General features: G+C 42.9%; 1 protein-coding gene across 1 annotated transcript in view; it reads left to right on the top strand.

Moving 5' to 3' along the window:
- The window catches only part of LOC310788343 (solute carrier family 35 member F2-like), a 33,457-nt gene extending 22,659 nt beyond the window's left edge, over nt 1-10,798 (top strand). The window contains exons 6-9 of the mRNA XM_083649912.1: nt 1,766-1,922; nt 3,571-3,623; nt 3,743-3,897; nt 10,066-10,798. Of these exons, the coding sequence (XP_083506038.1) occupies nt 1,766-1,922; nt 3,571-3,623; nt 3,743-3,897; nt 10,066-10,296 (596 nt within the window). The 3' untranslated portion in view covers nt 10,297-10,798. The remainder of the gene's footprint in view (nt 1-1,765; nt 1,923-3,570; nt 3,624-3,742; nt 3,898-10,065) is intronic.
- The last annotated feature ends 16,023 nt before the right edge of the window (nt 10,799-26,821 follow it).

Below are 26,821 nucleotides of genomic sequence, written 5' to 3' on the forward strand. Positions count from 1 at the left end.
ATCTAATAGACCCTTCTCACGGGAGCCATTTGGTGTCGAAAAGGCAGGGTAAACACAGGTGCAAGCAAAACACTAATGAAGGTTTCAAACTTCCATGATTGGAATTTGGAAACCCATTAGTGTTTTGCTTGCACCTGTAAACAGTAAACACAGGTGCAAGCAAAACACTAATGGGTTTGTTATTCTGCTTTTTCGACACAAAATGGCCCCCGTGAAAAGGGCCTATTAACACGTTCACTGCCAATGACGAGTTGAGTCGTCAAAAAAAATCCAACGGTTGACTGCCAATGACGAGTTGAGTCGTCAAAAAAAAAACGTGGATCAATGCCCCCCACGTCTCCTATAAAAATATTGGAGCCACCGAACGTGTACAACCCATTCCACCGACCCACTAAGTGGCGACAGTGCTCTCCAGACTAGAGGAAGGCAAGCAAAAAGCAGTGTGAGGAAGCCATTCTCATGAAAATGGATTGGCGAAAACGCTTTCGCTTTCGCGCTTGGGAGCTGGCGGTGGGGTTTTGCAAATTTGCATAATAGATTACGGGTGGAACACACTTTGAAACACGCAGCATAAATAAGACCAGAATCGCAAAAGCTTCATCAAAGCTCTCAACAGAAACCCCAAGAAACGAGCGAGCCCATCCAGACTTGCCCAGCGACCGCCAGCAGACAGGAGCAGCAGCAAAGCAGTGAGCCTGGTGACGCGAGGTTACAGCAGCAGCAGAAACGAGCTTGTGACACGCCCGCTGCAGCCAAGAAGAACACACACGGAGGGAGGAGTTTGAAGGAGAGGGGTGTTTCCTGCTGTTATGGAGGAAATTACTGTTCAAAACTATTGTTTAGATGTCTGACGTCTTACTGATGCCAAAAATGAATGGTTAAAGTGACTGTTCTATCGAATTTCACAAAAAGCTATTTATCTCAGCTTAAATTTTCAGACGCTGAAACCATGCTGTATTCAAGTGCTAATGCCTACATAACTACTAACTCTACAAACTAACTATTTTAGACAGAGAAAGCACACATTCTATTAGTTCTTTTGAGATATTTTGTGTTCACAAAATCTTAGCAGAAAAGAATCCTCGGGTCTTGAAAGATGAGCCAGAATCCTCAAAAAACCCCTCTGGCAGAAGCTACCTACAGTAAAAAAAAAACGGCTGGCAGTGAATGTGTTAAAGGGGGGGGGGGGGTGTTATGGTGGGAAAATTTAGCTAGAAAGACAGAAAAACTACAATCCTCTTTGTGTATGTAGAAATGACAAAAACAAAACATCGCCATACTGTGGGTCTGTACAGAGGCGGGACTTGTTCATATTATTCAGATTAAATGCGTACAAGTCACTCCAACTTGATGAATTCAAAATTAATTGAGACGCACGTGGCTTTTTTTTTACCGTTTACTTGGGGCTGTGAGAGCAATTAAGATGTCAGTTTCCTGTCTCATTTGACATCTCTTTTATAAAGGTGTGTGTTTCACTTTTCCTACAATTTCCTATTCTCACCTTGAGTCTAATAATATTCTGACTCGTATTGATCTAGTGCCCCTCCCCTATCTAGAGCCAGAGGACATTTTGGAGCTGTTTCTAGCAGCCAGAAAGAGTTACTACTCTAATTGGCTTGCAGTATTATAATCTCCTCCCCCTCCCCTTGTTCAAACATGAGATGATTGGTGGGGGCAACAGATGCAACATATTTATTTATTTTCAAATGCAACTTTAGCAAAACGGCATATCGTACAAATAAATGAACAATATTTCTGCCTGTAGGCAGTGATGTTCTGCTTGGCGATGGTCTGGTGCTGGTAAGTGCGGCTCTGTACGCCGTGTCCAACGTTTGTCAGGAGTACACCGTGAAGAAGCTGAGCAGAGTCGAGTTCCTGGGTATGATGGGCCTCTTTGGAACAGTCATCAGTGGCGTGCAGCTGTAAGTTGTTACATTATTATTATTATACATTATTTACTGTCCTATTTTCTCCATCCTTGTATTCATGGGTGCAACAAGTCATTTTCCCCACAAGTATCATTTACGTTTTACTTAACCCACCTAAGCTCACCGTGTACCCACTGAGTTTATTTACAAAATTGTTTTGATGACATCATCAATGATGTCATAAATCCCACTGATGACATAATCAGTGATGTCATAAATCTCACTGATGACATCATCAGTGATGTCATAAAGCCCACTGATGACATCATCAGTGTGTCATAAATTCACTCACACGAGAGAGAGAGAGAGAGAGAGAGAGAGAGAGAGAGAGAGAGAGAGAGAGAGAGAGATGTATGTATGTATGTATGTATGTATGTATGTATGTATGTATGTATGTATGTATGTATTGTATGTATGTATGTATGGGCAAGGCTGACACGCGAGGCCGCACAGCAGATGAGCACAGTCGAGCCTAGGAATCGAGCACCCGAGATGCCTAGTGCTAGAAAAATAGTAGTCATGAAATAGAAGTCATGTTTTTACCTCCTTTGTTGGCTGACTGACTGATGGGCTGAATGGCTGAAAGACTGATGGACTGACTGACTGACAGACAGACTGGCTGAATGAGTGACTCCTCATTGTTGAAAGAAACACGCATGCATGAGTGTCGAGCAGCAGCGGCAGCAGTCCGGGTCCGGCTTAACTAGGCTTGTCTTGTTTTTTTTTACTTACTTTTTTGCTATACTAACTTTCCTGTTACACCTACTTTCCTTCAAACTGTCTCGTCTACTTTAAAGCAGGACTAAACCCCAAAACACGTTTTTTTCAGCTTTTAACCTACCGTATATGACTTTTGGGGTGGTGTGTGAAGGATTCTGGTCAGAATTTCCACATTTGAGACCAAACTGTTACCATTGTACCATTTGTATCATTTTCAGCCACATAAGTGCCCTCTATGGGTGCAAACCTGCTTTTTTTTGTGCCCTCAAATGAATGGGCGATTTGGTACATCGTTACGTCACGGTGGTATTTGCGCGTGCCCCATCATGTGAATTTTTTTTTCCCCCTTGTGATTATTACTGTAGTTCATGCAGCGCGAGCTCGTTGAGAGCAATGCATCATGGTGTAATCGCCTACTGTGGCTAATGTTAGCGGCTAGCTAGTTATGTTACATGGCAGTAAAATGCCACTGAATGACCAAATTGATATCACTTTTAACCATTTCGAGAAACACTGTTTCCATACGGATCACCAGCGTTAGTTTGTTGTTTATAACGTTCAGCCAGAAATCTGGGGGTTTTGTCCTGCTTTAACTTCAGTTAGTGATTTCTAGCATTTAACAGTGTTTCCAGACAGTGTTTATTGTTTATTGTTTATTATGGATCCCCATTAGTCTGACTATTCAGACTATTCTTCCTGGGGTCCCTGCAACATACAGAAAATACAAAACAATATAATGCAGTATTACACTGCACACAACAAAACAGTGAACAATGTTCACATTAAAACCACAAGTTTTTGTGTTAAAATAAAATAAAAATAAATAAAAGTGTTAGGGTGGATGTTTCCTTTGCATACCTGCCACTTTGAAAACACCCATTTTCCTCACTGTCCAAATCCATATGATCTGTCATTGTTGCAGAGCCATACTGGAACCATGTGCAGTAAAGGCAATAAAGTGGGAGCCCAAGATTGGTGAGTAACGTTTGAATCACTGAAATCACAAATACTAGACAAATACCAGAGCACAGTGTCAACCGACTTGATGCACTCCACCCGCACTTACTGAAGTCCGTCCATTCTGCTCTCCCTAGTCGTGCTGTTTGCAGTCTATGCCCTGTGCATGTATGCACTGTACAGCTTGATGCCTGTGGTGGTGAAGAAGACCAGCGCTACAGCGGTCAACCTGTCCCTGCTCACCGCCGACCTCTTCAGCCTCTTCTGTGGCCTCGTCCTCTTCCGCTACACAGTAAGGCTCAGCAGGCATCACCAGGGGGCGTCCTGGTGCCTCAGTGCGGTCCCTCTCTTACATCAGTAGCTATTACTATGTTATTGTCCTGGTGCCTCAGTGCTGCACCCTCTCCAACATCAGTAGCTATTACTATGTTATTGTCCTGGTGCCTCAGTGCTGTCCCTCTCTTACATCAGTAGCTATTACTATGTTATTATCCTGGTGCCTCAGTGCTGTCCCTCTCTTACATCAGTAGCTATTACTATGTTATTGTCCTGGTGCCTCAGTGCTGTCCCTCTCTAACATCAGTAGCTATTACTATGTTATTGTCCTGGTGCCTCAGTGCTGTCCCTCTCCAACATCAGTAGCTATTACTATGTTATTGTCCTGGTGCCTCAGTGCTGTCCCCCTCCAACATCAGTAGCTATTACTATGTTATTGTCCTGGTGCCTCAGTGCTGTCCCCCTCCAACATCAGTAGCTATTACTATGTTATTGTCCTGGTGCCTCAGTGCTGTCCCTCTCTAACATCAGTAGCTATTACTATGTTATTGTTCTGGTGCCTCAGTGCAGTCCCTTTCTTACATTAGTAGCTATTACTTTGTTATTGTCCTGGTGCCTCAGTGCTGTCCCTCTCTAACATAACATCAGTAGCAATTACTATGTTATTGTCCTGGTGCCTCAGTGCTGCACCCTCTCTAACATCAGTAGCTATTACTATGTTATTGTCCTGGTGCCTCAGTGCTGTCCCTCTCTAACATCAGTAGCTATTACCGTAAATTCCGGACTATAAGGCGCACCGGTGTATAAGCCGCACCTTCAAAGTTGACTATTTTTTTCTTATATAAGCCGCACCGGACTATAAGCCGCGGGTGTTTTAATGGTATTTTTTGTTTTTTTTACAGTGCACACAGTGTCCGCGGTGTGGTGAAAAGAGGGCAAGAGAGGAAATTAAAACAGAAGTGGATTTATAGTTAGAAAGAGTGCTAAAGAAGAGAGAATTCCGTTTTTTATTTTTTTATTTTAGTTACTCACAGTACTATTGACCAGTCCAACTCAAAAGATATTCGGCAGTTTCACTTTGAGCTCTTGTTCCGCCGCTGTCCATCAATGGTTATGACGAGTCTCGCTGGGTACAGTACGCCAAAGCGATATCCATTGACTTTAACCTTTTCGATGATGCTGTTGTATGTTGCGCGTTTCTGTTGCACCAACGCGGAGAGGTCCTGCCGGACGAAAAAGCGCGTACCCTCCCAGGTGAGGGGCTTCTTCCCCGCAGCCTGGAGGATGAGTTGACGGTCGGGCCAGCGGAGTAGGCAGATGAAGATGGCCCTCGGTGGCAGGCCGGGGTCTGGACGTGGCCGAGGCGCCCGGTGTGCCCTGTCCACCTCTGGTGGTTTCTCGCCTTCCTTCAGGTCCAGGATGTAACACAGGATTTTGCCACGAAAGCGTCCATGTCACCAATCTCAGCTCCCTCTTTTACATTGATCAGGCGAATGTTATTTCTTTTACTCCTGCTGATTAAGTCATCAACCTGCGTGTGCAGCGTTTCGATGTTTTTGCATTTTATCCACTTTCGGACTCACTGTGTTGTTTTTGTCCTCCAGTGCGCTGATGCGCTTTTCCGCATTAGAAACTCTGTTCACGGTTGCATTATTTTCTTTAGTGAGTGAGTGGATGGACTTCTGCACGTTTTCAAACTTGTTTTCAAGCTGCTCAAACCTCTGAGCGATGTCGGACTTAATCGATAGTGTTTCACGGAGTAAAAGTTTAGCCCAAGCCGTGTATCTCCAGCCTCCAGCAGGTGAGTCATTTCCTCATTCATGGCGGTGATTGCTTCGTCTTTTTCTTTCTGCTTACCTGTGTTGTGTTATGTTATGTTATGTTGTTAAAAGAGGGCAAGAGAGGAAATTAAAACAGAAGTGGATTTATAGTTAGAAAGAGTGCTAAAAAAGAGAGATTTTTCTTTTTTTTTGGAAAAAATCCATAGATAAGCCGCACCGTTATATAAGCCGCAGGGGCCAAAAAAGGCCAAAAAACGGGGAAAAAGCCGCGGCTTATAGTCCGGAATTTACGGTACTATGTTATTGTCCTGGTGCCTCGGTGCTGTCCCTCTCTAACATCAGTAGCTATTACTATGTTATTGTCCTGGTGCATCAGTGCTGTCCCTCTCTAACATCAGTAGCTATTACTATGTTATTGTCCTGGTGCCTCAGTGCTGCACCCTCTCCAACATCAGTAGCTATTACTATGTTATTGTCCTGGTGCCTCAGTGCTGCACCCTCTCCAACATCAGTAGCTATTACTATGTTATTGTCCTGGTGCATCAGTGCTGTCCCTCTCTAACATCAGTAGCTATCACTGTTATTGTCAACCTGCTTGTGTTTTCCTTATACTTGAAGATTTATAATACATGGATGAATGAATGAATGACATTATACTTGAAGATTTGCGTAGTCTCAGCAGCAAAACATATGTTAGCCACCTAAAAGAAAGCCCACCTAAACAAATCAATATCAGCCACCTAAAAGAAAGCCCACCTAAACAAATCAATATCACTTGGCAGTACAAGCAGTACATTGCTTTGCTTCCATGCTGGAACTCCTCTCTGCTTCTCCAAACCGGAGCGGGCCAACCACGATCGACTAGAGTTAATACACTATCGATGTCGATAAGTACCTCATACAACCCCACGTCAAATGATCCAAGCTTCATAACCCTTACGAGCCTTGAAACCTTAAAAATCTCACCGTCTAATTACAAAATAAGCATTCTTAAAGTGACAATACACAGGCAAAGTTTTAGGGCAAAATCTTTGTTGTAAATATGACCTGACTGAAAACAATGAGGTTGAAATCTAGCCAAGCTTGATCTTGTTGATGTTTTTACCTTGCCAGCTCAGAGACAAGGAAATAAGTCAGGTGACCTCTGACCTGTCTGCAGCCTAAAATATGTTTCCCAGCAGAAATATATGTCCTCGATCTCCACACTTCACTTACAGCAGCAGTGTGTCATAGACTTGGTAGAGGTCGACATATTTGTTTAGACTGCAAAAAAGCACGTTTAAAGGAAGTGGTCGCAATCAGAATAAATTTATGGTGGACAGTTCTGTTGGTATGGCAAAAAAAGGCTTTGAGGGATATTAAAATGACTGCTAATTAAGGCTGCAACTAACGATTATTTTTGATAATCGATTCATCTGTCGATTATTTCTTCGATTAATCGGATAAAAATAAATGCGCAGATTTTATTTCAATAATTTGATTCAAAAACCAAATGTTGTCCCAAATTGACAATATTAGTGCACAAAAGTGCTGCTTGAATGGATCAGAGCTGTCTAAACAATTAGCATATGAAAAATATAAGTAATAAAAAAAGAACTACATCACTATTAGGGGTGGGAATCGTGGAGTAACTCACGATACGATATGGTCACGATACTTGGCCCTCGATAACGATATTATCACGATACAGCGATTCTGCGATAATCGATATATTGGAAGAAATTTAACCTACGATACATCACGATATCTGTGTAACCGAAGAGAAAAAAATACCCCTAAAAGGCAAGAAGCAGGTATTATGTATTTATTAGCAGAATTGACATGAACTCTCTCAGAGTTCACTCACTCACTCATACCATTTTCGATACCACGGAGGAAAAGTTACACATTAAGTCTTTTTGTTATTATTATTAAAACAAGAAAACCTATATAACCTACCTACCTATATCATTTCTAAAAGTAGATATTAATGATCAAACATTTCCATTCATGTAGCCTACAGTATTTGTTTTTGTTTCAACTACAAACATAAATAAACGTCAACTTGAAACTATGTTTCAACTACCACACACAGCATAATATTTTAGCCTGTTTATTATTATTATTTTTTTTTTTTTTTTAAATAAACATATCGATACTTGGTGCCAGTGTATCGATAACGTATCGCAAGTGGAAATATCGTGATACCGTGAGTATCGATATTTTGTCCCACCCCTAATCACTATCTAAGTGTTAACAGGTTTGAGGTGAACGTTTCCTCACTTCAAAACACAAAGCACATGTGTCTAAAGATTTTTGCAGTAATGTTTTTTATTTCTACCTAAATAAATATGACATATTTTATTGATGTGCTCACCTATTACAATGGGTATTTCTGTATGTTTTCAATTTTACTTTTACTGTGCCAAGAGGTTAAGACAGAGATAATTTCACCAAGATTCAGTGTTATTATTATTATTATTATTATTATTATTATTATTATTATTTTTTTTTTTAGGGTCAGGGTACTCAAGTATAACCTATTTTCAATGGTTTTAAATGGGGGGGGAAGAAAGGAGAAAAAAAAAAGTTTTTTTTCATTTTCGTTTTAAACTTTAAAACGGGAAAACGAAATTATTATCATCTTTTGCTAAATTCATGGCGCGCCACTTAAGAATGGGCAGCGGGCCGCAGTTGGCCCGCGGGCCGTAGTTTGGCCACCCCAGCCTTACGGCACGTTCACACACGCCTAGAGCGACGCTTTAAGCAACGCCTAAGCAACGCCTAAAATTTAGGCGTCCTTGTTAACAGATGAGAGCGTTCACACATACCGCTGCCACGCTGCGCTGAAGCCACGCTCGCGCTGCGCTGCATTTATCGTTTAGGCATCTGTTCTATTTTTCAGCGTCTAGGCGCGCTGAACTGTCAAGCTGGCTGTTGTTTCTGACGGACTTGGGCCATATTTTCTACCGAGTTTGCCCAAAAGGGAGGGTGGAGCGCGAATTAACGAGTGCATAGTAGGAGAGCTGTCCTTCATGTGTTCCTCTATTAACGTCTTTTCTGTCAGATGTATATACAGTATACCCCCCTGTCTCAATGCATGTATCACTCATGGTGTTGATGACTCATAAGCCCTTTTCCCACATGCGCTTTGTACCGATAAATGACCGGAACGTGGTCTAATGCCTGCATGTGAGAAAGTCATCGTGCCGGTATAAGCGCGACCCCGTCATCGTGGAGATTTCACCAGTTTTGAGCCAGTCAGAAGAGCGGTATGCGCTATAGCGGACTCAAGTGTAGAACGGGTCCAGTCATTTCCCGCGACACTCTCATGGGCGAGGTGTACACACGTTGCTTAATGTTCCAGCGGGCATAATCTAATCATTCGTGCACATTAAAGCAAACTGGCGAAATTATCTTGTGATAATAATGTGTGGGCGTGCTGATTTTCCCCTCTCTCCTCTCCTCTCTGCTGCCTGCTCGCTCTCTGTGGCCACAGTCCTCCTCCTCCTTCAGTCACAGCCCGACAGGGACACAGATGAAGCAAATGCACGAAGCGAAATGTGGAAGTATTTTGCTTACGTTGCCGACAGCGAAGGCAAGCCCGGACACATCAAACGAAGCCAGTCTGTAAAAAGTGCTTCAACGCGACGCAGGTGAACGGATAAACAAGCAAACTTATTTCACCATTCGGAGTTTTGCCAACACGTCACTCCCCACCCGCTCTGCAGTGCAGCCCCGCCCCCCAACATACAGGCAAATTCGCTGATAGATTCGCTGATAGATTCGCTGATAGGGAAAACGGCTATAGTCACATGATTACCCGAGGGAAAATAACAATTAGGCTACAGCCGGCCAGGAAATAGACAGACATCGTCACTTGCACATTACAATAAAAAAGAGGTTTTTATTACTCACCCATGCTATAAATCAGATCTGAAAAGTGTAAAAAAAACGCTGCTCATGTGATCAGCGTAGCGCAGAGCGGGGCTTCAGTGTGGCGTCCTGTGTGAACGCAAATAGGCGCCAGGCGTGCATGAAGCAATGCCTATATGCGTAGGCGTAGCTTAAAGCGTTGCTTAAAGCGTCGCTCTAGGCGTATGTGTGAACCAAGGGTTAGAGCACTGGAGTAGGAAATGAACACCAGTCAGATACAGGCAAACCTTAACTGACAGGAGTAAAAAGCTTATTGAGGGAGGACGCAACCATCACTCACTCTCTCTCTCACACACACACACACACACAAAACAACAACTTTTGGTTAGTAAGCCTTCCTCATCAAATTGTACTGGCCCAGTCACTTTGGCAGGCCACCAGCCATCCTCTGTAGGAGCCTTTCCATTCTTCAAAAACATTTGTGGGATTTGAGATGGTGAAGTACAGTAAAGCACAGGTGGCTTCTTGTTGTTCTCGTATCTCCGCAGTTCTCATGCCTGTACATCATCTCGTTCGTGGTCATCACCGTGGGCTTTGTCGCGTTCAACGCCGTGCCGACGCCTGACGCGAGCGAGTCGGACTCCCGAGACGGCGGCTGTAGCGACCCCACCGGAGCGTCGGCCGAGCAGACGGCCGAGAGCTCCTCAGACCGCCTGCTGCCAGCGGACAAAGGCGCGGGCAGCGCCGAGTCGTCGCCAGCAGAGGTCGCCGTGCTTTGACCTGTGTGACTAAAACTGACTGGAAAGAGACGGTACTTCCTATTGTGATCTGCCTAAATGCTCCGAAGAGATTTTTCTTTCCCACAGTGTCCGTGCGGGCACGCGGCCCATGGGCATCAGGGGAGCTTATTTTGGGTGAGTCAGTCATTCAGTCCGGAACACTTTTACCGGAACACTTACTGAGGTGATGTGCTTCACCAGATGGCCTCTAGAGGGCGGCTTTGACTTAAAGGAGAATTTCATTTTTTTTTAACCTGGAGCCCTCTCCTCACATTAATTATTATCTGACGACTCACCCAGTGTTCTCCGCAGCGATTTGGACCGTCGTAGGCGTTGTTGTGATCGAAATAGTACTTCAAGCCAGTCCTTGAATGCGCTCCGTCGGGGCCACATGGCAGCGTGCTCTTCCTCCATGTAAATAGACAGTTTTCTTCCCGTGTTCTACCCATATCGTCATTATATGACCCCTAAAGAAACAGACTGCTATTCACCCCTGGGCTATTTCCACTACTCTTTACAGGGATCTCATTTCCTCATTCGGGGTGAGTTTCACCAACTCTCGTCAAGTCCCGCGAGACTTTCCTGCCGGCTGGGCTGTGTACTGACTTGACGAGAGTTGGTGAAACTCACCCCGAATGAGGAAATGAGATCCCGGGGGTGAATAGCAGTCTGATGTTTCTTTAGGGGTCATATAATGACGATATTGGTAGAACACGGGAAGAAAACTTGTCTATTTACATGGAGAAAGAGCACGCTGCCATGTGGCCCCGACGGAGCGCATTCAAGGACTGGCTTGGAGTACTATTTCGATCACAACAATGCCTACGACGGTCCAAATCGCTGCGGAGAACACTGGGTGAGTCGTCAGATAATAATGAATGTGAGGAGAGGGCTCCAGGTTAAAAAAAACGAAATTCTCCTTTAAGAGTCACTGAGAGATGACTCATAGTCCATGCCTAAAGGCCACGTTCAAAGTGACTAGCCAAAAATCTACCTTCTTTTTTTTTGTCGATATGGAAGAAATGCAGTCCAGAATTGCAAATTGCATTGCCTTGTATAGACCTTATTCGCTAACCCTGGACGGCGCCATATTGTTGACATACCGTCCTGCGCGCACACAGCGCTGCAGCTGACAACTGGTAACAGCCTTATTGTCGTTTCTGTTCCATTACAAAATAGCGATGCTAATGACACCAATAAAAAAACCACAGTTGTTATTTGTATGCTGCCGACGGCAGCCGTTAATGCCTGTAATAAATAAACAAAAGAACGAGGTGAACAGACTTTGCTGTGAGGAGCTGTGAGAAAGTTTCACCTGTCTCAACTAACTATCCACACACCTCTCCTGTGCTGCTAACGTATCCTCAGTGTCGCTCTCTTCACGTCTGAGGACGGTAGAGATAGAAACAAACCACGGGGACTTTATTGCTGTCATTACTACAGCCATGCCTAACGCAGGTCACCATCCGAACACAATAGGAACGATACAGGTAACGCTAACAGTGGCTAGCTTCCTATAAACGCTGCTCCACATAGGCGGTCACTTGAGAGCTGCTGTGTTATGTCGACAATATGGCGGTGGTGGGCGTGCCAGTAGTACGTGAGTGACGTCAATCGAATAAGGTCTATATGTCTTTCTTTTTCCCAATCATTCCAGATTCCTACTTGTGGAAAAATGAGTATAGATGTATTATTTCTTTATTTTTCTTTATTTAACCATGACTTAAATGGCACCCGATACTGCACAAAGATTTGGTAAGCACAAGCCATGCAGTAATATGTGACACGACCGCCTTGAATCCTCATGTTACTTTTTATATATATATATATATATTATATATATAAATAACCTTTTATGAATCTATTGATAGACAGATTGTCAATAAAACAATGTTTTTTATTCATATTTTATGGTTACAATTTTGAGAATTCCATGTCATTCTGGTAATCGGCCACATATATAGCACGTGGGTTTCTCTGCTTTATTCTGCCAAAAGAAATGCCTGATAACATGCAGCAATAGGTCTTTTACTATTAAATGCTATTTTATATCCACATTGTTTCTCAATTACTTGCCACTTTAAATGTGCCCATTTGTGTGAGATAGTCTTTCCTTAAAGCTACTGTAGACTAGATTTTACACAATATTACATTTTACAATGTAGTCGCAAAGCATCCACATTAACTGGATCAGCATACCAATTTCACTAGGATAGAGGTGTGTGTATGATATTTTATACTGGAAAATAGAATATGGATCATAATGATCATAATTCTGCTCTAATTAGCTACCTTACTCTTCTATAGTGAAAGTAGGTTGAGGCAAGGGCATCAATTCAGTATGGCAAGCAGAGGAGGTTTTTCCAGTTAGGCATAGGAGGATGGTCCTCTATTAGATTGGGGATTTTATATAAAAAAAAATATTATCATTTTTTTTTTTTTTTTTTTTTTTCATTTTTCATTTTTCATTTTTCATTTTTCATTTTTTTTTTATAATAAAATATCAATCAAATGTGTTTTTTCTTATGTGCAGACGCTCATTTTTTCATTCATTATATTCTTATATGCTTAAAATGCTTCAACAACAGTGACCTGAACTGATGGAAAGGAGAGCTCCATGCAGAGAGTCACTCTTGCCCTGGTCCCAGCATGCGGTAGGCAGATAAAAAAAAACGTTCGCCCTGTGGGCGTTTATTTATTTGGTAATTTATCTAATGAAAAATATGATTGGTTGAAAAACATTTGCAATTCACAGAGAACACGTGAGAGTGATGTGTTTTCCAACCAATAAGATTGAGCTGGAAGTGAGCACGCCCTTAGCCCGGTGAAACCAGGTGAAATCTAATTGGTTGTTGGTTGGATAGATTGCTGACATTGATTGACATTTGTATTGTCCACTGTCTGGTCTCTCAAGCTGAATCAAAGTAGGAAGTGAAATCCAGTGCCTGTGATGACCTGACAGGAAGGATTTACGACTTTTACTGAGACAGTAGCAGCATATTATATTTACCCCTTATTTTTATTTACTTTTTTATCAATCAGTAAGTGTTCACAAGCCAGACAGTCGTTGTATTGGATTACACCCAAAACGAGTTTCGAGTTGCGGGAGCCTCAGCCTTGCGGTGCGCTGCGCGGTACTGGGCTTTTTGCAATGTCAGAAAACTGGAATATTTGCAACGTCTTGACTGCAGCGTTTCCACTACAGACAGCATGGATATTCAAGTAAGTCAATTGATTTCAAGTTATCCGAGCCTTCTATTAAATTCGGCGTGGAAATGGTTCACCGAGCAGCGCTATTTTTGTCGTATTGAAGTTTCATCCTGTAATTTTTTATACTAAAACCCGCAACCTTAAATTCACACATTTTTTTACTGAATTTGGCCTGTAAATCGATGGCTGACAGCGAGCTCAATTTTAAAGCTTGAGTGGTGATCTTTATATCATATGAAAGTAGAAGAAATAAGGAATCGATTGGGATGAAGCATGTCAACCTAGGATGTCGGGAAGGGGGGGTAAATAACGCTCCAAAGTTGATGAATTGGAATGTAACTAAACGAGTAGTGCAGCACTGTGCACGGGAAGACACACTCTCGTTCCAGATGCAATTAAGTGTAATTTAACGCTATTTGACAACAGTTTCGGCCATAGACTTTGTCAAGTATCATACAAACAGTGCAAGACAGCCATTATAAAGAGAGGTGGGCTGATTGAATGGACAACACCTGTCTTGTGAAAGCACACCTGAATGTGAGACATCATAGGATCAGTCATGCAGTAATAGGCTACATTTTCGGTACTGGCACAGATTAATCAAAACATTGATGTCACAGGTAGGCTGTATACCATAATATATCATGAATCTATGTGAATAAATAGATTTATATAAATAGTAATCACAGCCTAATGCATAGAGATAAATCCTGAAACCTCGCAACAGTTCTAGCCTAAGCCAGTGGTTTTCAAAGTGGGGTCCCCAGCAAAAAGGGGGGATAATCTATTTTCACTATAATTCCATGCCATCCATAAGTAACACAATCTAAGATAGTGTAGAAGTGAGTAACTAGGCTAATTATAACCATAACAGCACAAATAATTGACAAAAATCTCGAAATAAATATACAGTATTTACTCTGAGAAATGAAATAATGAGAAAAGGAACAATTATTGATGGTTAAAACTGAATAATGACATCACAACAGTCTAATCCTAATGCTAATTTAAAATGAGATTTGGGCGTTTTGGGCAAAAGAGAAAAGAAAAACGCCCAAATTTTTAACAGCTACCTCCCCTGTTACCAATCTCACCAGCCGCCACTGATGGCAAGCTATGGCAGCCGCCATACCTTGGCTTCTAGCTAAATTTGAGAGAGAGGTAAGGAGAGAGCGAGGGGGAGATAGACAAAGCGGAGAGAGAGATGCGCACAAGGAAAAAACTTGCATCTGCTCGTTAAGCTTAGGACATACTCCAGGAAGCACCGCGAGGCGGAGCTCCTGCAAACCGGGAGCGCACACATTTTTAACACAAAGTAGGCTACATTAATGTAACTGCTTTTGCAGGCTAAACATTAATATTTTTAGAGGTTAGGGTTCCTTACAGCATTTGTTTTTATGCACAGCCTATGAGTCAGTGAAGCAAATCACTAAAAAAATAAAATAAAAAATGTAACACTACATGTAGGCTATATCATTCACTGGAATTTAAACAGGGCAAATGCAGGCGTGTGGCAACTGTGGGGGCAGGCATCCAGTGTGTGTGTGTGTGTGTGTGTGAGTATCCCCCTACAATGATGATCACAGGTACCCAATACATTAGATGCAGGGCGCATGATGTTGCACCCATCCATTTCTATAGTAAACTTTGGTTGACTAATGAAGTTGATTTTTAAAATATAACTGAAAATAAAGACTTGGTTTTTCAACCAACTCAATGATCATGTTGTTTAACACCTTACTCCCTATAGAAAAGAGACTAAGGGCCAATCCCAATTGTTATTGTTACCCCTACCCCTTGTTTCCGAGTGTCCCTCAGTTTGGCCCTTGCCCTTCGGGACATTAAACGATCCCATGTGGTTTTCTCTGGGTCGGGTGTCCAAAAAGGATCTATTTTGTAGCTCCATAGTGACATTTCAGTGTTCCAGCTTTTGACACGGATGTGCTTGCAGCTCGGCTGGCGGGCTGGCTGGCTGGTGCTTCAAGTAGGCGGCCATACAGTGTATGTTCAAATCGTTGCAAAATACCTAACCAAAACTTACAAAAATAAATTAATGTCTTCTTTTAATATGGATACAAAGGATCACTGGGTCGGAATGTTGAAACACGCATTTCAGAACTCGATATTTGCAAAGATTGCTGTCCCTCTCCCACAAGCAGCCAGTGGCCACAGCCAAACAAGATCAGACATACCACAGTAACGTCCGCTAATTTATCAAGAAATGAATTCCACACAGCCAGAGCATCCTGAGTCATTTGTATCGACATTAAACTCAGAAGTTGACGTTTGTTTGTAATGTCTGGCTCATTTGTGGCTGATTAATAGTGGTTTACTTTCAGCCCTTGGTGTTTAGCAGTGGGTACTGTGCTGCTGCAGTCCGTGTGTGTATGTAGGTGCGCTCGTTGTAATTGATGCTGCCTCCCAAGCGGGCGGGGTCAGGCGTATTGAAACACCCCCCCCCCCTTCGGGAAACAAGAGTGAAACTCATCGAGCGTCCCCGAGACTGAAAAGCGTCCTTTCCGTTCTATGACTGACTGAGTGATGCCAACTGAATTCCTCACGTGACCAGCACGTGGTAAAAAGTATGTTTACTATACATGTCACATAACTGAATTGCATATAGAAATAACTCACCAAAATTGACTATTGCACAACCAATTTCTCAAAAAAAATCCACGAAGGGGGGGGGGAGCCCGCCCTTCACCCCCCCACCACCTACCTTGCCATACCTTGGCTTTTGCTGAAATGACGCCACTGGGTTGAAGCCCAGAGATAGTTTATCAATGTTGTTGCAGTTCCTAGTACTAGTAGCATATAGAGGGCAGTAAAGGCCATGGTCACATTGTATGCTTCTTTAATTTCACTGTTACTTGACGTTTTTTACTATACTAGCGGAATACTCTATGGAGCGTATGGAGCCTCCATGCAGAACGGTTACGGTGGCGCAGTGGTAAGCGCTGTCGCCTCACAGCTCGAAGGTCCTGGGTTCGATTCCCACCTGGGACGCTGTGGGCGCTGGAGTTGTGACCCCCCCATATCTTCAGTGCCTACTGCCCAGGTGGGCTATCTCGTCGAAAGGGCCTTTCTGTGTGGAGTTTGCATGTTCTCCCCGTACCCCCCAGGGGGTTCCTCTGTACATAACCCCCCACTAAAAACATGCAGAAGATCGTCATCCGACCAGTGACGACAACATCTGAAGTTGGTCCAATGATGGTCTCCGGGCGCTGGAAAGAAATAGCGACCACTGCTCCTGGCCTGCCCCCTGGAGGAAAGGACAAGCCTGGATGGGTCAAATGCAGAGGACATATTTCAACGGCCACCGTCGGCATGAGTGTGTGTAGTGGCCGCATGCATGTGTTGTAGTGTGTTCGTGTGACAATAAAGACGGGCTGCCGTCTGAAATCGTGTTATATGTCCCTGTGTGACCACTGGAGGCTGTGCAGCCATTCATCTGTGCCATTGCAAATTCAGCCATTAATCGGCCCTAATTTCTGCTCACACACACACACACTTTGCATTATTATATTATAGGATGAGAGAATATAGGACGGAGGATGTTTTCACTCTCCACCGAGGTTATCAGCCTATATAAAATATACTAACTAGGGATGCACATTTTTATCAATGTCCTTAATCGATTAATTGGTCAGGTTAACGATCAATTAGTCGATTAATCATTATATTAAAAACTGCTTTTGACATACAAAATACAAAATGCAGGGTTTTACACCTGTCTATAGGTCTACCCAACAAGTTGATCAACCAACTAAACGTCCTGCATTAGCTGTCATTGTGCTTGTGGACATAAGATATTTCAACATTGTATTACAGTACAATGTTTCCAATGATTACTGTTGTCTTTTTGGGTGTAATTCTCCCACCCTGGACTTTCTGTCTGCTAGCTTGGCTTTCTTCTTCCTCTGTATAAGCAGTGAAAGTTACATTTTGCCCTTGTGGTGTTAAATGATTTCAGAAAAGAAAAATGATAAAATAGCGCATAGCCTACATTGTCGATTAATCGGTTAACATATAGTTTGATCGATCAAATTCTTAATGATCGATTAATCGATTGTTGATTAATCATTAACATACCTTAGTAAGGAGTCTATCCAATTCTGTACTGAATACTAGCAATAAAGAAAAAAACTGATGGCATTCCTCAGGATAGAATCTCATCAAATAAGAATAGAAGGCATGAATACAATCCCACCAAAAGTTGAGTGATCTGTCAATCTGTCACAAGTCTCAATCAGAGGCCTATTGATTTGGGGGTTAACCCATGTGTTCTGCATTGCCATGCTTTGTTGTAGGGGAGATGGGACAGTTGCAGCAAGTCTTATTCCTCCAATCAGAAACATGCTAGAGTGATGACACTCGTACTGAACAAGCTCAGTTAGACGCTCCCCCCACCAGGAAGACCGAACACATATGTGCATGTGCTTGTGAATTTATTGGCGCAAGGCGCTGAGAAGGGTGAGGTGCGTGGCGGTCCAGTTGCACCGCTGTACACTCAGCGGTGCCTCAGGAAGTCCTGGAAGATCATCAAGGACACGACCCACCTGAACGACAGCCTGTTCTCCCTGCTGCCCTCAGGGAGAAGATACAGGGTCCTGAAGGCACGCACAAACCGTCTGCGGAATTGTTTCTTCCCGCAGGCCACGACACTCCTCAACAGATAACACGCACACACAAAATAGTGCAATAAACCTGTGTTATTGTCATTTGCACACTTTTGGACACTCTTGGACACTGAACACTTTCATCTTATTCTATTTAATACCTTATCACTTCTACTTTATTAACTGCCCTCCACATAGGCTACACTGTTTACATTGTTGCCCTATTTAATTGTTGCCTTATTGTCTATTTGTTGTTTGCTGTGATTTTGCACTATTTACCTACTGCACCTTGTCTGTAATGGAGTCCACAGCATAAGCACTCAAACAACGGAGTGACTATAAAAATCTTGAATCTTATTGAGAAAACCTATTTTGGAGGTATGAAAGTATTTTTTCCATCAGCTGTATTTTTGTCATACCGTCCTAACCTTTTGAATGCATTTATGCACTTAGTTTAAATAATTGTTTTATTGACATCTATGTATTGCCTATTCATGGTCACTAGTGAGCCAGGCGCAAGGGGGCATGAGGCAAAAATGATGTCATCGCACTGGGCGTGTCGGGGCGAGGCCTCCGCAACCGCTAACGTGTACCTGAAGATTCTTCTAGCAGTGCGCTGTGCTTTGAAGGAGAGACGGGAAGAGAAATGAAATGAAGTAAATACACTGAGCCATGTTTTGACCAAATTTCTTGACCCATGTGGTGAAACTTTTATTTGTAACTTCATTTTTATTAATTTGAAGTAGGCTAAATGGGCTGTGTCAGAGATCAGCACAAAGTAGGCTGATTTATGTTTAGGACCCTTTGAAGTTAGTAAAGGCATGCAGGTTTGAACACTTTGGTACAGTGTTGTTAAAGTTGAAGCACTTGTGCAAGGACAGTGGGTTAATCCTTCCTAAATTGAAGCACTTGTGCGAGGACAGTGGGTTAATCTTTTCGTTTTCTGAGGTGAACATGTAGCCTAATGAGAAAACATTATTTAGGGGAGATAAGGGAAGACACTATACTAGTTTACAAGAGTCTAAATAGTTATTGGGTGTGGTATACAATATAAATATAAACAAATATCAATTATAAATATAAATAATAAATACTACAAATCATACATATTTGTAGTGTTTTTTGCCTGTTTCCAGGGCATGTTGATCTGACAGCAGCTGAAAAATTGCTGTATCGGATAACAGGCAACCTCTCTGAGCTGGAGGATGTTTTTCTGCAGACATTTTATTTTTGCACAGCCATGATAGGCATTCAAATAAAGAGAAATACTTCATTACAAGTTGGTGACTTTATTGTGTTAACAGAAAGATTGCACCAGCGACCTTATGTGAGGACATCATTTTTAACTATTTTCTACTTTTTTTATTTATTTTTATTAGTAGGCTACTTAGTTTTCCGAAGTAATCCCAAATAGCAAAGGTTAATGTAGGCCTTTTTTCTTTTCTTTTTTTTTTTACATTTTTGCAACAGTCCCTGACCTGACTGTCCCCAGGGTTGGGGCTGGTTGCAACAAATAACTTCTTCCATTCAAATAAATATTGTGGACAATACCGCTATGTTATCATCTTTAAATTGTATGGGTAATTAGCAGACAGATGTTGAATTTGGTATGTCTAAATAGTCTGAGTATCAAATGCAAAAAATGTTGAAACCGACCCCAGTCTCCCCTAGCTTTTAGACTGAGCCCTCGGCAGCAGCCTCAGTGACTGTCATCATGGATGAAAAGCAGGTGAGTGGAACCGAGTGAAGAGGACAAAACGCTGCAACCAGCCGCATCTCAGCTGTTTCCTCCCACCTACATTTCCCCAAATCGGTAAGAGATTTGTTCATGCTCCCGTTTCTGCATGTGTGTTGTATTTTTTGCTTGCGATCAACGTTACGGGCTGATTATGAACGGTGTTTGTGCCTTGGGTCGCTAATCAGAATGAGAATGCGTTGAAATAGCCTGGGTTACTGGATCTATGAGGAATGCATAGGGGTTGCAAACGGGATCTCCATGTCTGTTTTCGGTTTTATTCGCAGCGTAAGAAATAGAAACGCCACATACTACCGAGCCGCAGATTACATGCGTGTTAATCCTTCAGCACCGCGGACAGCTCCGGCGAGAAGAACAGGGCCGGTTGGATAAAGCCAATCGGAGACATGAGCGCGTTACATCAGCCTCTGTGGGAATAGAGAAAGAAGCCGCCTCTATCTCACTGTCATTTAATCTTTCTCTCTTTGTTCAGGAAAATCAGTCCGTCCAAAGCAACCCCGAAGATAAGACAGCTGTGACAGCCGCTCAAGATGAAGCATTTCCTGAGGTAGGCTGAATGGACGCCAAGGAGACTCCATCATTGCATGGATGCTGCGCGCTACATGTACAGGTCTTTAAAGATGCAGGAATGCACACGTGTGGGTTCTACTGTCTCTAATAAATAGAGCTTTGTCACAGTCCGGTTTGGAGTAGGCTACTCTAGCATCTGAATTCCCACTTCTCCCATTTGAAACTCCTAGTCAATCGATGGCTGGTAGCTATATTGCATGGCCAGTAGGCTACCTGGCTGCTGTTGTGGTCTAAATGCATTTGAATGCAAGAAGATACCTCTTAATTATAGAGCACTACAAACGCAAATAATGCTCCCCATTGGTAGCCTATTCTTAGTAACGTTCTTATTATGAGTATTATTAGTTCTAAGTGGTATTTTCTGTCTACGATTCTAGTTATTGTATGCTAATGTTATCTCTGTATGAAGAGGTTCATTATGATTCAGGGTATGTTAGAGAGGTTTTATCGAGCACAGCGCAGAGTCCTTCTCCACTCGTGGCGATCAAGGGGACCCTCTCAATGGTTAGCAGGTTCATGGGTTTCCTCTGTAGGTATGAACCTGCCTCTTCCTGTAGGTATGAACCTGCCTCAGATCTCGAAGCTCGCAATGTCGTAGGCACACTCGTAGGAGTATGATGGAGGCCTCTCTCTCCCATAACCCGCTGGCTAACTGGATGTTGGCCAGAACCTCCTATAGGAAGTCTTGGGCTGAAGCCCGCCTTGAATTCCTGTTCCATTCATTCCTGGTCTTCCTCTTCTTTAATCCTGGATATCGAAGCCATATAGACAAACCTGGCACTCTAAACTGAGTCTCGTGCTATATAGTCTTGCTGGCCTTGGAGATATGACATTACTGCCGATGATGTAGTGGCAGACGAAGTGGCAGACGAAAGTGGTATTTTATTATTAGTTATAAGGTGGTGTTTTCTGTCGAGTTATCCTATTCTGATGTTATCTCTGTATGAAAAGGTTCATTGTGAAATTGATACTGGACTCTTGATTTGCTCTGACTTGACCTGACTCCATTTGAGGGGGGGGGGGGTGAAAAAAAAAATCATATTCTTGTATAATCATTGCTGGCATCCAGAGTTGTGACCAGGTCAACTTTGATCAAGTCCCAAGTCAGTCTCAAGTCTTGAGATGTGAGTCTCAAGTTCAGTCCCAAATCTGAATGTACAGTAGATTACCAAGTCAAGTCGAAGTTATTAATGCCAAGTCTCAAGTCTAAATGTAAAACAGCAAGTCAAGTCAGAAGCATCGACCATCTCAAAATATGGACACGGTCAGCGTGACATCGCCCATAGAGCTCAACAGTCACGTGACATCTCCGGCCCCGGAAGATAATTCCCTGTTCATGTTAGGCTATAAAATGAGTTTTAAGGCTGGAACCAAGCCAACCAGCGACCTGCTGAATCGTGAGTGACCATAAAACATTTCACTTGGCGCAAGGATCCCCCCCCCCCCCCAAAGAAAAGTGTGTGTGTGGGGGGGGGGGGGGTGTTTGGAGGGGATCCTGTTTTTATTTTTTGTAAAAACAGGTGATGACGTCAGACACAATAGTGGTCTGACGACTCAAGTATGATAGACAGTAATAAATATAGTATATACAGTAAATAGCTGGCATTAGCCTCTGGCGTTTGCTAGCTGTTAGCTGCGTTAGTTACGTGGGCGTAAAACGCCACTGAATGACCAATTTGATATAACTGTTTGAGTCACGCTCTTTCCATAAAGCCCACCAGCCTTGATATCTCTTGGCCGGTTGTTGATATTATAACAATATTGTGGCTTCTAAACAAACATGTTTTTTTTATGGAGATGCAGGGAGACAGTATGGCGGCATACTGCTTCTGGTAGGCATACTGCTTCTGGTATTTCCATGTGGTCGCAGACAAAGAGTATAATCAAGGCGATGTAAGTTCTTTGGCGCAAATGATGACATGCGACTGACTATTCAGCGCGCGCTCATGTACGTTTCCATCCAATGGTTATACAGGTGGGGAAAAAACGGACTGGAGGGGGCTTTTTTTGGTGAAGGTTTTTGGTTTCTAAAACGACTTGGAATGATTTGCAGGTTGGCAGTTCAGAGTCATGTTCTAAGACACTTTGAGAGAAGAGAGTGGCTCTCTCAGCATGCTGCTTAACATGCCAGTCTCATCCACAGGCTTAGAGAGGGGAATTCACCCTTCAGTTTCATCCACAGGCCTAGAGAGAGGAATTCACCCTTCAGGACCATCATTATCATCACTTTCTTTTTATTAACATGGACGATGCTGCATGCTCTTATCCACTGGGAGACACTGCATGGCGTTTTCAATAGCTGCTTTCACACACAGATCGTGCAAAATCACAGTTCAGAAAGCCCGCAAAGCTGGCAGCCTCGCCACAGAAATTGCTTTCACACACAGCCAAGCAGCACCACCACATTCCCGTCTTGCGGTGTGCTTTCAGGTGACAGCCACCGCTCCCGGATTGAAAGGCGAGCGGAGGCATTTCCACCCAGCCCCTCCTAGCCCAAATTAATATTTTCATAGGTTAGTGTAGCCTAGGCTACTGTATGATGAACAAATTCATTCAACAACCAAACATCGCCGATGTACGCCAGCCAACGACATGCAGCTGCGGTCGTTAAGGATCGAACTGATTAAACACGAAAGTGTTGTCCACATGCAGCATGGTAACAAGGCTTTCAATATTCATCTGATCGACTTTATGGATCACAGATGCACCATCATGTAGCCTATTAGGTACAAGGCTAATTCTTATCTTTTGGTTCCAGTTTTTTGTAAAGCAAATTATTCCCATGAAGTAGCCTAATTAGCGTCCGTTCTGAAAGACGACGCCCGCATATCAAACAGCTGCAGTCTGCATAACGTTACTGGTCGTCGGGAGAATAGTATAGGCTATAAATGCACATGACTACTATAACGTTAGTAGTTTTTGTAAGGGAATGCACAACAGGCTAGCTAGACAGATTGCAGTTCTGGAGCTGGTTTCCAGAGGGAATATCCTCAGACCAACTCGCCGCAGACAGCTATAGTCCTCTGAAGCTTATTATTATATCCGTTAATTTTACCTACTAATGTCAACATCGTTTGAGCATGAAGCCTAACCTACTTACTAGGCACGGTGCATCCCTCCTGGCTGCCTTTTTTTACTTTCACGTATGCCTTTCTTGCTGCATGAGGTGATTTCCCCTGTATTTTTTTTAATGAATGAGCTGACCATTCACACCCTTCCGGCTTGCCGCTCCTACGCTTTCAGGTGGAGGTGGGTTGCAGGGTAACCCGGCACTGTGACTAGGTCCACTGGCGGAACGAAAGGCGTACAACAATTACCCACCAACCCACCAACTTTCACATCGGAGGCGCGGATCTCATTTTCCGTGCATTTTACGGCTTTCAAGGCCGGTGTGAAAGCGGCTAATGATATCACGTGGCTAAACTATGACCTTCAGTAGGGTCTCCTCATAAGGCAACAAACCACCAATATAAAGAAACATCAAGTCTCCAGTGTGTGAAAGGCAAGTGTTTATGTCCTCCATCCACCCCAACCGCAACACCCTCACTGGCCACCGCGCTATTTTAACAGCAGACTCTATAATGTTGATATACACGTATCTTGGAAACGTGATATATGTGTATCTGTGGATTGCAATGCCAGCATTTTATTCTGGCGACCAGGTTGATTTTCCATATCCTGGCTTCACTGCCACGATGTGTGCTTCCATAATAGATGAGGAAAAAGATATGCGTTAAGGGTGAAGTGATGGGTTTACCCTCCACTGCCTCTCTCTCTTTCTGTCTGTCTATCTATCTGTATATCTATCTACCTACCTACCTACAGTACCTACCTATCGATCTACCTATCTATCTACCTACCTACCTACCTACCTATCGATCTATCTATCTATCTATCTATCTATCTATCTATCTATTTATCTATCTATCTATCTATCTATCTATCTATCTATCTATCTATCTATCTATCTATCTATCTATCTATCTATGTTTCCGCACACATCATTGCAGTTTGTATGAGAAAGTTGGTCTGTCTTCCTTATACAACTGCAGAATGGAACACTGCTATATTTTCCTTTATAAGACCATGCTACAACCTTCGGTCTCAAGGACAAATGTATATCATTCCTCGAACCCGCACTGTCGTTGGTGAGAGTGCTTTTAATGTTTTTCCAACCCCCATCTTGGTGTGAGCTACAGAGTCACCTTAAACTAGATTATATTATAAACATGGAAGATTATAAAAACAGGAATTAGGGGCTATTTGACCACTGAATGTATAATGCTTTTACTGAACACTGCTAAACGTCTGATGTTGCTGTCTTGTGTCTGTTTAGTTCTTTTATGTGAAACTTAATGTTGCTGTCTTGGCCGGGACTCCCTTGTAAAAGAGAGTGGGAATCTTAATGGGAATATTCCTGGTTAAATATGAAAAACTCTCTATTAAAATATATATTAAATATATATAAATTATATATATATATATATATATATATATATATATATATATATATATATATATATATATATATATATATATATATATATATATTTTAAGAGCACAATAGAGCACAATATTCCTGGAATGCAAGTTTAACTAAACAGTTACATGTCCTCTGCATTCTACATAAAATTAAGATATTACGCGTTGTTTTATTTTGTATGTTACATACTTATTGACCAAGTTATGTTCAATTCAGCCAGGGTTCAAGAGACTGAGTGTAGGTGGCCATCTTTTCAAATCAAGTAGAATACCATTTTAGATGGCAAGCTGCAACAATAAGTCACGTTAAACCGGACCTTGTACGCATAATTATTTTTTACAGTGGGGCATTCAAAAATAAGGTGGATATACATATATATTATATATACGTATATTATTATTATACATTATATTATTATATATATAATATATATTATATTAAAACTCTCTCTCCCTCCGTCGCACTTACCTGAGGCATACCTTGTTGTACAGGGATGCAGTAGCAGTTTGCAGGGAGGCTGTTTCTGTATCTGTCTCTTAGGTTCATGAACACACGTACAAACCCTGTCCTACACAGTTGAAGAGACTTATCGTTAAGTGCAGAGAGAAAGTGAGGGCCGCAAACCGTTTCTTCTCCACAGCTTGTTAATGGGTCACTATGCCTATTCCCAAGACGCCCACGTCTCCATTTTGTTTCTCTGTGTCACCTGTAAAAATAGCACACTTTGATCTCAGCCTGGTCGCCAGACGCCAGAATAAAATGTCTGCAATCCAACAGATACGTATAATATCACGTTTCTGCACCAAAAGCACATTGCATATCAGTTTCTAGATACGTGTAAATTAACGTTACACACGTCATAGAGTAGACTGTGCTATAGACCAGACCAGCACATCCAGGTAATTTGCAAAACATGAAGGCCCCTTTTTAGGGGAGAACACAAGCCACTCGCGTTGACTTCAATGTAAAATAGCAGTACCAAAAAAATCTATAGAAAAATAATAGAATTAATTTAGTTTATAAATGACCCATGACATGACAATATTGTAGCGATCCGGGGTTTGGCGTGCAATAGAAGTGTCTCGATTGCAGCTAGGAACTGATGTGTGGGAGTGTTACCGGGGGGGAACACTATGCTTGGGGAAGACTTCCTGTCAGACAGAGCATGCGTGGAAGAGTCTCTATGAACAGCCTAAGTAGGAAGCAGCTAGCTAGCTAAAGAGTTGTAAGATAATAACTGTGAATAAAGAACCCTGTACCAACAAGAAGCCTCATGATTCTGTAAATACCAGGAACACTACATTGGTGTCGGAAGTTAAGCGGTGAATATTGCCTCCGTGTCGGCAAGATGGTGAAGAAGTTCCTGAGGAAAGAGTGGAGAAGAATCAATCGAGAGGCGGGAAGAGAGGGAACCAGGGCGGACAGCTAGCCGAAGAGGAGCCCGAGCCAGACGACATTGCCGCCGTAGCCATGGAGGCTATTCCGCGGCGCTGTGGCACGGACCGAGGCGGCGTGGGACGGCGGCCGCCGAGGAAAGGAGGAAGTGAATCCACCGAAATACAACGGTAAAGGCGAGTGGGAGCCATATTGCATGATGTTTGACGCGGCAGCGGACTTAAATGGCTGGTCGAGAGAGGAGCCAGCCATCTTGTGATGTCCCTCGAGGGTGAAGCTATAACGTGCGTGGAGGCGATGGCCGATACAAAGGACTTGAATGTGGTGAGGGGGGCCCTGCGGAGACGCTTCGGCTGATGTGAAGGGCAGGCCATCGTAGTCGCGGAGCTGTGTAACAGACGCAGACGGCAGGGTGAGTCGATGCGTGCACTGGCAACGGACATTGAAATTCTCAGCCGGCGCGCATACAGTCGGCTGCCGCTGCCGACGGAG

Source organism: Poromitra crassiceps (genome assembly GCF_964638095.1).
Source record: "Poromitra crassiceps genome assembly, chromosome: 1".
Classification (NCBI taxonomy): domain Eukaryota; kingdom Metazoa; phylum Chordata; class Actinopteri; order Beryciformes; family Melamphaidae; genus Poromitra; species Poromitra crassiceps.